General features: G+C 44.3%; 1 protein-coding gene across 2 annotated transcripts in view; it reads right to left on the reverse strand.

Annotated features, from left to right (window-relative positions):
• The window catches only part of LOC120025134 (elongation factor-like GTPase 1), a 29,344-nt gene extending 18,389 nt beyond the window's left edge, over positions 1 to 10,955 (reverse strand). The window contains exons 1-12 of one of the 2 annotated variants that reach the window (XM_038969576.1): positions 10,936 to 10,955; positions 10,443 to 10,553; positions 10,230 to 10,297; positions 9,973 to 10,057; positions 9,692 to 9,825; positions 8,460 to 8,597; positions 7,980 to 8,218; positions 5,672 to 5,795; positions 4,028 to 4,107; positions 3,748 to 3,884; positions 3,428 to 3,550; positions 2,462 to 2,561 (exon numbers count right to left, since the gene is read on the reverse strand). In XM_038969576.1, the coding sequence (XP_038825504.1) occupies positions 2,462 to 2,561; positions 3,428 to 3,550; positions 3,748 to 3,884; positions 4,028 to 4,107; positions 5,672 to 5,795; positions 7,980 to 8,218; positions 8,460 to 8,597; positions 9,692 to 9,825; positions 9,973 to 10,057; positions 10,230 to 10,297; positions 10,443 to 10,533 (1,319 nt within the window). In that variant the 5' untranslated portion in view covers positions 10,534 to 10,553; positions 10,936 to 10,955. The other variant, XM_038969577.1, reaches the window with a different exon arrangement.
• Positions 10,956 to 11,108: the final 153 nt, after the last annotated feature.

Consider the following 11,108-nt stretch of genomic DNA (forward strand, 5'->3'; position numbering starts at 1 on the left):
GATGTGTCTGTTACTTGAACTCTGTGAAGCATTTATTTGGGCTGCAATTTCTGAGGCTGGTAACTCTAATGAACTTATCTTCTGCAGCAGAGGTAACTCTGGGTCTTCCTTTCCTGTGGCGGTCCTCATGAGAGCCTGTTTCATCAAAGCGCTTGATGGTTTTTCCGACTGCACCTTCAAAGTTCTTGAAATGTTCCACATTGACTGACCTTCATGTCTTAAAGTAATGATGGACTGTCGTTTCTCTTTGCTTATTTGATCTGTTCGTGCCATAATATGGACTTGGTATTTTACCAAATAGGGCTATCTTCTGTATACCCCCCTACCTTGGCACAACACAACTGATTGGCTCAAACGAATTAAGGAAATAAATTACACAAATTAACTTTTAAGAAGGCACACCTGTTAATTGAAATGCATTACAGGTGACTACCTCATGAAGCTGGTTGAGAGAAAGTCAAGAGTGTGCAAAGCTTTCATCAAGGCAAAGGGTGGCTACTTAGAAGAATCTCAAATATTTTGATTTGCTTAACACTTTTCTGGTTACTACATGATTTCATGTGTTATTTCATAGTTTTGATGTCTTCACTATTATTCTACAATGCAGAAAATAGTCAAAATAAAGACAAAAACACTTCAATGAGTAGGTGTGTCCAAACTTTTGACCAGTAATATATACACTGCTCAAAAAAATAAAGGGAACACTTAAACAACACAATGTAACTCCAAGTTAATCACACTTCTGTGAAATCAAACTGTCCACTTAGGAAGCAACACTGATTGACAATAAATTTCACATGCTGTTGTGCAAATGGATTAGACAAAAGGTGGAAATTATAGGCAATTAGCAAGACACCCCCAATAAAGGAGTGATTCTGCAGGTGGTGACCACAGACCACTTCTCAGTTCCTATGCTTCCTGGCTGATGTTTTGGTCACTTTTGAATGCTGGCGGTGCTCTCACTCTAGTGGTAGCATGAGACGGAGTCTACAACCCACACAAGTGGCTCAGGTAGTGCAGCTCATCCAGGATGGCACATCAATGCGAGCTGTGGCAAGAAGGTTTGCTGTGTCTGTCAGCGTAGTGTCCAGAGCATGGAGGCGCTACCAGGAGACAGGCCAGTACATCAGGAGACGTGGAGGAGGCCGTAGGAGGGCAACAACCCAGCAGCAGGACCGCTACCTCTGCCTTTGAGCAGGAGGAGCACTGCCAGAGCCCTGCAAAATGACCTCCAGCAGGCCACAAATGTGCATGTGTCTGCTCAAACGGTCAGAAACAGACTCCATGAGGGTGGTATGAGGGCCCGACGTCCACAGGTGGGGGTTGTGCTTACAGCCCAACACCGTGCAGGACGTTTGGCATTTGCCAGAGAACACCAATATTGGCAAATTCGCCACTGGCGCCCTGTGCTCTTCACAGATGAAAGCAGGTTCACACTGAGCACATGTGACAGACGTGACAGAGTCTGGAGACACCGTGGAGAACGCTCTGCTGCCTGCAACATCCTCCAGCATGACCGGTTTGGCGGTGGGTCAGTCATGGTGTGGGGTGGCATTTCTTTGTGGGGCCGCACAGCCCTCCATGTGCTCGCCAGAGGTAGCCTGACTGCCATTAGGTACCGAGATGAGATCCTCAGAGCCCTTGTGAGACGATATGCTGACACATGCACATTTGTGGCCTGCTGGAGGTCCTTTTGCAGGGCTCTGGCAGTGCTCCTCCTGCTCAAAGGCGGAGGTAGCGGTCCTGCTGCTGGGTTGTTGCCCTCCTACGGCCTCCTCCACATCTCCTGATGTACTGGCCTGTCTCCTGGTAGCGCCTCCATGCTCTGGACACTACGCTGACAGACACAGCAAACCTTCTTGCCACAGCTCGCATTGATGTGCCATCCTGGATGAGCTGCACTACCTGAGCCACTTGTGTGGGTTGTAGACTCCGTCTCATGCTACCACTAGAGTGAGAGCACCGCCAGCATTCAAAAGTGACCAAAACATCAGCCAGGAAGCATAGGAACTGAGAAGTGGTCTGTGGTCACCACCTGCAGAATCACTCCTTTATTGGGGGTGTCTTGCTAATTGCCTATCATTTCCACCTTTTGTCTATTCCATTTGCACAACAGCATGTGAAATTTATTGTCAATCAGTGTTGCTTCCTAAGTGGACAGTTTGATTTCACAGAAGTGTGATTGACTTGGAGTTACATTGTGTTGTTTAAGTGTCCCCTTTATTTTTTTGAGCAGTGTATATATATATATACATAGATACATACATACACCATGAAACCCATAGACAAGAGTGCCATCTAGTGTCATTCCTACAGTCACACTCACTTTCTGTACCTCTGCATGTTGAATATGTATGAACTTTCCAATTTGTAAGTCGCTCTGGATAAGAGCGTCTGCTAAATGACTTAAATGTAAATGTAATGTCTAGGGTCTGACCAAACACACCAAACACACACTTACCTCTGTTTGTTCTGAGGCAGGGCCTTGGCGTCCACCATAAACATCTTGGACACAAACACAATGACAGGGGCTGTGTCATCACTGGAACACTGCATGAAGGCTGGGGACACACAGGACAAGGTTACTGAGCATATAGTTAGAATTCAATAAGAGAACCAAGTACCACAGTATACAGAAATCACAGCATATGCTCTGTGTAAAATATAGGATTTAACAGTTTGACTAAATAATATTCCATTCTTGCTTAAATGTGCCTTTAAAACGAAGAAAGTCTGTGTTCTCAACAGAGATACTGTATTACTCCTTACCCACCCAGATACTATAGAGGTTGTCATGAACATGTTCAAACATTGCCTCTCGTTTTAGCCCAAGCTCTAAAGGCACCTAGGACATGTTCAGTAGTGCACACCGTAACAAAAACACGTGTTTCTTATTGGACTTATTTAGGTAGAACCCTACCCATTTTGGACCATTTAGCTTCTGTTTGTTTCCAAGTGAAGACACCAAACAGCTTCCCTGGCAATTTATTGATATATGAATATCATTGATTATCCATTAAACAAGGTAGTCAAATCTGGAGGTACTGTGATCAGTACTACCTGAATGTATCCATTTTAAATATTTTGTTAAAAACATTTCCTCTGTTTCGTGCATTAAAAGCAACACTGATCTCGTTAACATGAGGTGAGAGCTGGAAAGAGACAAGCCCTGCCAACTCTCCTCTCCATAGCCAGGCGGTCTGGGAAAGAAGAAAGCCTTGAACTGGGGCTGTGTGGAGGGAGGAAAGGACTAGCAGGTCTGCTAAACTAACACCTTTACAGGATACAGAAATGCCTTCGTAAAAGCAGAACATGCCAGGTGGGCTTTGGAAGAGCTCACACACATCATCTTCCCCCACACACTGAACCACCCACATACAGCAGACCAAGACAACTTTTCTGCAACTGCAGAGTGTGTGTGTCTCACCGGTCTTCAGCTCCTGGGTCTGCAGGGGTAGTGAGTGGAACCTGCGTGCTCCCACACTCATCAGTCTCTCTATTCTCTCAGAGGTCATGTCCAACGGACTGGGCAGCTTATCACACACCATGACTGGGGCACAGGGTTAAGGAAGCGCACACACACACACACACACACACACACACACACACACACCTCACACCTCACACCTCACACCTCACACCTCACACCTCACACCTCACACCTCACACCTCACGCAGACACCTCACGCAGACACCTCACGCAGACACCTCACGCAGACACCTCACACACATCCAGAGGTAGGATACACAGTACAGCCTGTGAGATGGGGAGCCACTGGCTGCAGATGGCAGAGAGGAGGACTTTGGGGTCGGAGTGACGCAAGTCTCTGGTCATCACCTTAACACCTAGTGACATCATCATCTTCTCTATCTTCTCCTTGTCTCTGAGAGGAGAGCGAGCACACGTACATCATCATTCACATCTCAAAAGCACTCCATCTTCATACACACTTCAACATTTAACAAAGGTGCTGCAAGGAACTATAACAGCATAGAGACAGAGATCACATCTTCAGAGATCCCTTACCGTCTGGTAACAACAGCATCATATAAACTCCATATGTTGTCCAGGACGAGCTGAACAAACAGCGACTTCTTTCCTTTGGCCTGGAGAGAGGGAACAGAGAAATACAGGAAGAGGAAGAAAGAGTGAGAAAATGGATCTTTCAGAAACAGTCAAACCATTGCTAGATCTTATCTAGATGGAGAATCATTGATTGGATTAATGCACTATTTTCTTCACTATGGATGCATCCCACATGGCACCCTACCCTGTATATAGTGCACTACAGACGTGGTGTACTGGCGTTAATAGCTGGATGTTCCAACAAATAGGCTGCAGTGTGGGATTATGAAAGCTCTGAAGAGGCACACACAGTGCTGTGTTTCTCACCAAGCGCACTGAGTGGACGCACGCACACACACCAAAGTGCATAGGCGCACACAGTCATGTACGCACACACACACCAGCGCATAGGTCAACCCGTCCAGTCTCTCAGCTCCAGTACTGTAAAACGACTCGCTTTCTAAAAGTGCTCCAATCCAAATATGACCCTGTGTCACCGAATGTAGAACAAGAGCTGAAATATATAATACGGAGTCAAACCTCCATAGCACTCAAAGCAAGCATTCTATTCCCTATGGGCCCTGGTCAAAAGTAGTGCACTATAAAGGGAATATGGTGCCTTCATCTCTCAGAGGGCTGGCTACTGGCTACACTAAAAGCTCTATTATCCACTTTCTATGGACTGAAAATCAATAGGAAAGACTGAAGGTTGGACTGTGTGTGTGTCTTGATGAGTCTACTCTGTTCTATAGTGGAGGAAAGATTATATTGATCCGTCTAATGACTGATTAGATATTTGAACAGTCTGAGAATGAGACGGTCTGTGTGTAATGCATGTTCATTATGGTATGAACATGGTTTCTTTGGGAAATTGTGCTGCCCTCTCCATACAGTCTACTAGCTAGCGCTGAAGGCTAACGGCTAATGCAGCCAGAAGGGTCAGAAGCTATTGTGGTTCTGAGTGGGAGTCTGCAACAGAGTGGCTTTAGTAGTATAACGTGGAAGCCATTAGCACCATACAGCTGCAACACTTAGTCCGTGGGCCTGTCCAAATACCCATACTTGTGTTTTTAATAGTACTCTGATTGGGTATGCAAAAACAGAAGGTTTTATAGCATGTGAAATTTTATAAACTTAGTATGATTTAAATGCCAGGATGTCATACTCATTTCATGGAGAAGAATTCGCTGCACAGTATTGAGGAACAGAATGCTCCTTTCAGACCCACGTGTGTTTGATAACAGCTGATCATCAGAGAAGATGACAAAAATGAACAAATGGCAGGGAACAAACCAATTGTGCATCAGATGAAGCCTTCTCAGTATGATGAGCCTAGTATGTTGATATTTGTTGCTTACTGCATACGTTTTGACTAAACATTACGTTCTTAATAGTATGTGGTATGATTAGCACAGAGTAGGAAGTTTTAGTAAGTAGAAGGCAGATTTTAGACACAGCTACTGTCCCAAATTCCCTATATAGTGCACTACTGTTGCGCACTGTGGGCCTTGGTCAAAAGTAGTGCACTATAAAGGGAATAGGGTGGTATTTGGGAAGCAACACTTAGCATTCATTACTGTGGTAGAACGTTAGCATTGGTCTTACGTGAGCTCCCTTCATGATCTTCTTGGCTTTAGCGTTGAGGTAGAAGTCTCCCCAGAGGGTCTTCAGGAGCACCTCAGCCCTGATGCCCATCCTCTGGCTGTGGATCTGGGCAAACTGCTGGATACTACAAGAAAACACACAAAGCTGCTAACGCTGGAAAATACCAACGACAGAAAAGCTAAACACCACAGTGATTGATATTTCCTCTCCATTATGCTTCAGCCTCTTTGTTCTGGGTTGTAGTTTGACAGAGGCCTTCACTGACAATAGCCTGCACTGAACATTTGAAATCTACGCATGTTTGTAATTCTCAGTGATGTGTTGAGTTGTCAAAACAGAGCTTTTTAGGCAAGAAAAGAGCAATGCGTCACTTGAATGGGTGTCGGTGAACACCGCTTGTACAACACTTGGCTTCCACTGAATAACAGTGACATCATTGGTTATTTTCATCGATCCTAGAGCCACAGCTGCCCTCAAAACAAGGTATCTGTGTCCTTGTGTACACACCTGTATAAAACAGACACACTAATGACATACAATGACTATAATGCATACAGTCTAGTCTGTCTGTAGTAGTTACTATGTGACTGCTCTGTAGCATGGGGGAGAACAGTAAACACCTTGCTAGCAGAGCACTGACCTGATTTGAGGGACATAAGAATGTGCAGGCTGGCTAGGATGAAATATCATTCCATTGGGTTTGAGATGTTTTGACTTATGTGAACAAGAGCTAAAGTTTTCTTCCTACTCAGCTGGTTATTTAGAATTCTACATCAATTGCAGTCATGCAGAATTATACCCTCTGTTCCTTCTCTGAAAGCTTAGGCAAAAGTCCCACCTAGTGGACATTTCAACAATAACCAAATACCTGACCAACTCCCAAGACACGTATTGATGGCCCCACATACAGCGCATTCGGAAAGATTCAGACAGATTGTTTTTTTTTCACATTTTGTTACGTTGCAGCCTTATTCTAAAATGTATTAAAAAAAATACAATTCTCATTAATCTACACACAATACCCCATAATGTCAAAGTGAAAACAGGTTTTTAGAAATTTGTGGAAATGTATTAAAAAAAATTGCAACTGAAGTACCTTATTTATATAAGTATTCAGACCCTTAACTATGAGACTCGAAATTAAGCTCAGATGCATCCTGTTTCCATTTATCATCCTTGAGATGTTTCTACAACTTGATTGGAGTCCAACTGTGGTAAATTCAATTGATTGGACATGATTTGGAACGGCATACACCTGTCTATATAAGGTCCCACAGTTGACAGTGCATGTCAGAGTAAAAACCGTCGAAGGAATTGTCCGTAGAGCTCCGAGACAGGATTGTGTCGAGGCACAGATCTGTGGAAGGTCCCCAAGCGTGCTGGGGCCCCAAGAACACAGTGGTCTCCATCATTCTTAAATGGAAGAAGTTTGGAACCACCAAGACTCTTCCTAGAGCTGGCCGCACGGCCAAACTGAGTAATTGGGGGAGAAGGGCCTTGGTCAGGGAGGTGACCAAGAACCCAATGGTCACTCTGACATAGCTAGAGTTCATGGGGATGGGAGAACCTTCCAGATGGACAACCATCTCTGCAGCACTCCATCAATCAGGCCTTTACGGTGGAGTGGCCAGACGGAAGCCACTCCACAGTAAGAGGCACATGACAGCCCGCTTGGAGTTCCCCAAAAGGCACCTAAATGACTCTCAGACCATAAACAAGATTCTCTGATGTAACCAAGATTAAACTCTTTGGCTTGAATGCCAAGCATCACATCTGGAGGAAACCTGGCACCATCCCTATGGTGAAGCATGGTGGTGGCAGCATCATGCTGTGGGGATGTCAGGATTAAAGTAAAGATGAACAGAGAAAAGTACAGAGAGATCATTGATGAAAACCTGCTCCAGAGCGCTCAGTACCTCAGACTGGGGCGAAGGTTCAACTTCCAACAGGACAAACGACCCTAAGCACACAGCCAAGACAACGCAGGAGTGGCTTCGGGACAAGTCTCTGAATGTCCTTGAGTGGCCCAGCTGCCAAAGGTGCTTCAACAAAGTACTGAGTAAAGGGTCTGAACACTTATGTAAATTTGATGGTTTTTTATTTTTTGCTAAATAAATGCCCTTCTGAACAGACGCCCAAGACCTTAAGAGGACCAGGGTCATATTCACTAGGAACCAAACAGGAGCAAACATGCCCAAAAGGGGAGCGACTACCTCCTGAACATGTCCAATAACAAACGCTGTTTTTTGTGTTCAGTTGCAAAACGTTTTGCTACGGTGTGCACTAATGCATATAACCCAGGACCCACCTGAAGCCCCATCCGTCTATGGCACTGGCAAAGACCACATTCCCCTGGTCTGGAGAGAAGTAGAGCTGGGAGTCATCCGAATCCTCTAGCCCGGCGCTCCAGTCGTACACCTGCTCTGACCCGGGACACTCAGCAAGCTCGCTGTCCCCCTCCTCCTTATCTTCCTCCGCCCGCTCCTCTTTCACCGCGCGCTCCTCCAGCACTTTGGAGGTAAACAGAGAGCCTGTCACTGCATTCACCTGTGAGGAGGGAAAAGGGACTTTGTTAGAATATAGTCCACTTCTGTATTAAGAATCATATACGTTCCAGAACATGTCTCTGTTATAACCGATTACTTAACCGAAAACAGTACATTCAGTTCAGTTCGATTCAACTTACCCTCAGGGGCAATTAATGGTGTACTACTTATATGGCAGGTATACTGTTTCTGTCTTGTGTTTTTTGACTAATCACACTTTTCTTTAGAGGTCAGGGACTCACCTGTTCTAGAATCTTCTGCAGGTGTGTGTAGGCTTCCTGAGAGGTGAGCTTCAGCTCCATGATGAGCCGGTCAATCTTGTTGATAACCAGCACAGGCCTGATGTTCTCCAGCCACGCCTGACGCAGCACTGCTTGGGTCTACGGATGGATGGGCGGACACACACAGAAACTGATACTGAGTAAAGGGCCAAGTCTCACGTCAACAAAGACAAAACAAAAATGCCATGAAGTTGAGAAAGTAGAGTGACAAATATATTTCATATTAGATTCCAAAACAATGACAGGGATTTTCTGCAATTGAAATCCTTGCACAGGCCACCTAAGCCTTTTTCAGGTAGCCTAAGTCCAAACAGCATATAAAAAATGTTTTATATATATATATTTTTTAAGAAAAAACACTGTGTAAACTTAAACATCTAAAGCCAGATATAAAGTATGTAGAGATCTTTTTTTAAATAATATAATCTTTGAGAACTAACAATCATCCAAATAAAAGCTAGACAGTAAGGGAGAAAATTCCCAAAACAATAAATTAGGCAGTCTTGAAAAACACAGCAAAACACATGGACTTGCAGGAAATTAGCTTTAAAACTGCCACATTTTCTCTCAGCTCCATGGTAGAATATGTAGAATCTCAGGAAATGAATTTTAAAACTGCCACATTTCTCTCAGCTCTAAGGCTAAATGAGTAGAATTGCTGGAAATTAGCTTAAACTGCAGAAAATACATTTCAGCTCTATCGAGAAATGTGTAGAATTTAAGGAAATTGGCTTAAAAATGAAAAAGTAAAAACCCTGAATGATAAAGTGTGGGTGAGCTTGGTGCCCCACTTCCATGAAACTATTTAATGAAACATTATTTAATGCAGAACCAGTGGAGAACAGGTAGTTATTTATTTAACCTTTATTTAACTCGGCAAGTCAGTTAAGAACAAATTCTTATTTACAATGATGGCCTACCCCGGACGACACTGGGCCAATTGTGTACTGCCCTATGGGACTCCTAATCACAGCTGGTTGTGATACAGCCTGGAATCGAACCAGGGTCTGTAGTGACGCCTCTAGCACTGAGATGCAGTGCCTTAGACCACTGCGCCACTCGGGAGCCCCAAGGCTATAACCTAAGTACGTATGTGTCCAAAATCCCACTATTCACTAAATAGTGCACTACTTTTGACCAGGGCCCTAGAAATGAAATAGGGTGCCATTTGGCATTGACTGTAATTGCCTTACCTGTGGACAAACTCCCTCCACAGCATCTACGATGACAATGGCCCCATCACATAGTCTGACGGCGGTGGACACCTCAGACGAAAAGTCCACATGGCCCGGAGAGTCAATCAAGTTTATCAGGTAGTCCTTCTCCCCTGAGACAGACACACACACACACAAGACAGACAGACACACAGGCAGGCACATACACACGCATGGGTCAATTAGATGGAGACAAGTGGTCTGCCTCACAACAGGTCTCAACGTATCCAAGTCAACATGTTCCTACTGTGGTGTCTTACCAGCAGCATAGTGCAGTGAGATAGCGCTGGACTTCATCGTGATCCCTCGGATCTGCTCATCCTCCCGGCTGTCCAGGTACCTCAGCTAATACATAAACAACATCAGAACACAGATGTATACATGACCATATCACAGATCAATGTGTAGATTAGGGACAGACAACTAGATTAGTAAAAGGGCCAAATAACAAAGTCTGGCTACTGTAGTATGACAAGGATAATACCACTACAGATGATTGAGATCAAGTCATACTAACCTTTCCGGCTAAGCGACTTGATATAATGCCATTGCTGGCCACCAAGCTATCTGCCAGAGTTGTTTTGCCTGCAAAATAGATAGTGTGGATATGAATGGAGTGTCACTACAAATGGTCATGCATGCAAACAACTGTCATCATGGCACTGTACAGTATTATCCCGTGCAGCATTCTCAATAACCAAGTCAATAAACTGTAGTCAATGGAACCTACCATGGTCCACGTGTGCCAGAATGCACAGGTTCCTGACGTTGGCAGGATTCTTCTGTAGTGCTTTGATCTTATCCAAACTGGTGTGTCCCATGTTTGACTGCGTTGGACTAGCTAATACACCAGGCGAGGAAACAAACTTTAGGAGATATCATCTAGTAATGTCACTATTACCTACCTACCTAGCTACTGCTATAAATACTGATCAGTGCCAGTGCACTCAACACAGCAAAGTTAGTTAGTAAGCCAACAACACACCTCCATTCTGAATGACAGCAATACAAAAGGTGCGTGATATGTAGCTGCACTTACAGTATTTTACAATATGCTGCACTCAGCTAAAAGAAACGTGGACAACAATGTTAGCGTTCAATACAAAGTAGTATATTACTATATATATATGATTCATAACCTAAAATAAATGATCATATCATATAAGAAATCTCAATATTATGCGACAACAGTCACATAAAACACAAACGTGGACACAACTCACACACGTTGTTTACCCGGAACAATACGTAAAATGTTGACGCCGCTGTTTAAATGACGTAGAACGTTACGTCGCTAGTAGGAAGCTCAGCGGTTGCTGGGGTAACGTGCTGCTTCCATAGAAACAAAACTGCACACTAGCGCGAGCTGTCCACTGAGGTATAAAAGAACGGCGCT

Source organism: Salvelinus namaycush, chromosome 30, assembly GCF_016432855.1.
Source record: "Salvelinus namaycush isolate Seneca chromosome 30, SaNama_1.0, whole genome shotgun sequence".
NCBI classification, from domain to species: domain Eukaryota; kingdom Metazoa; phylum Chordata; class Actinopteri; order Salmoniformes; family Salmonidae; genus Salvelinus; species Salvelinus namaycush.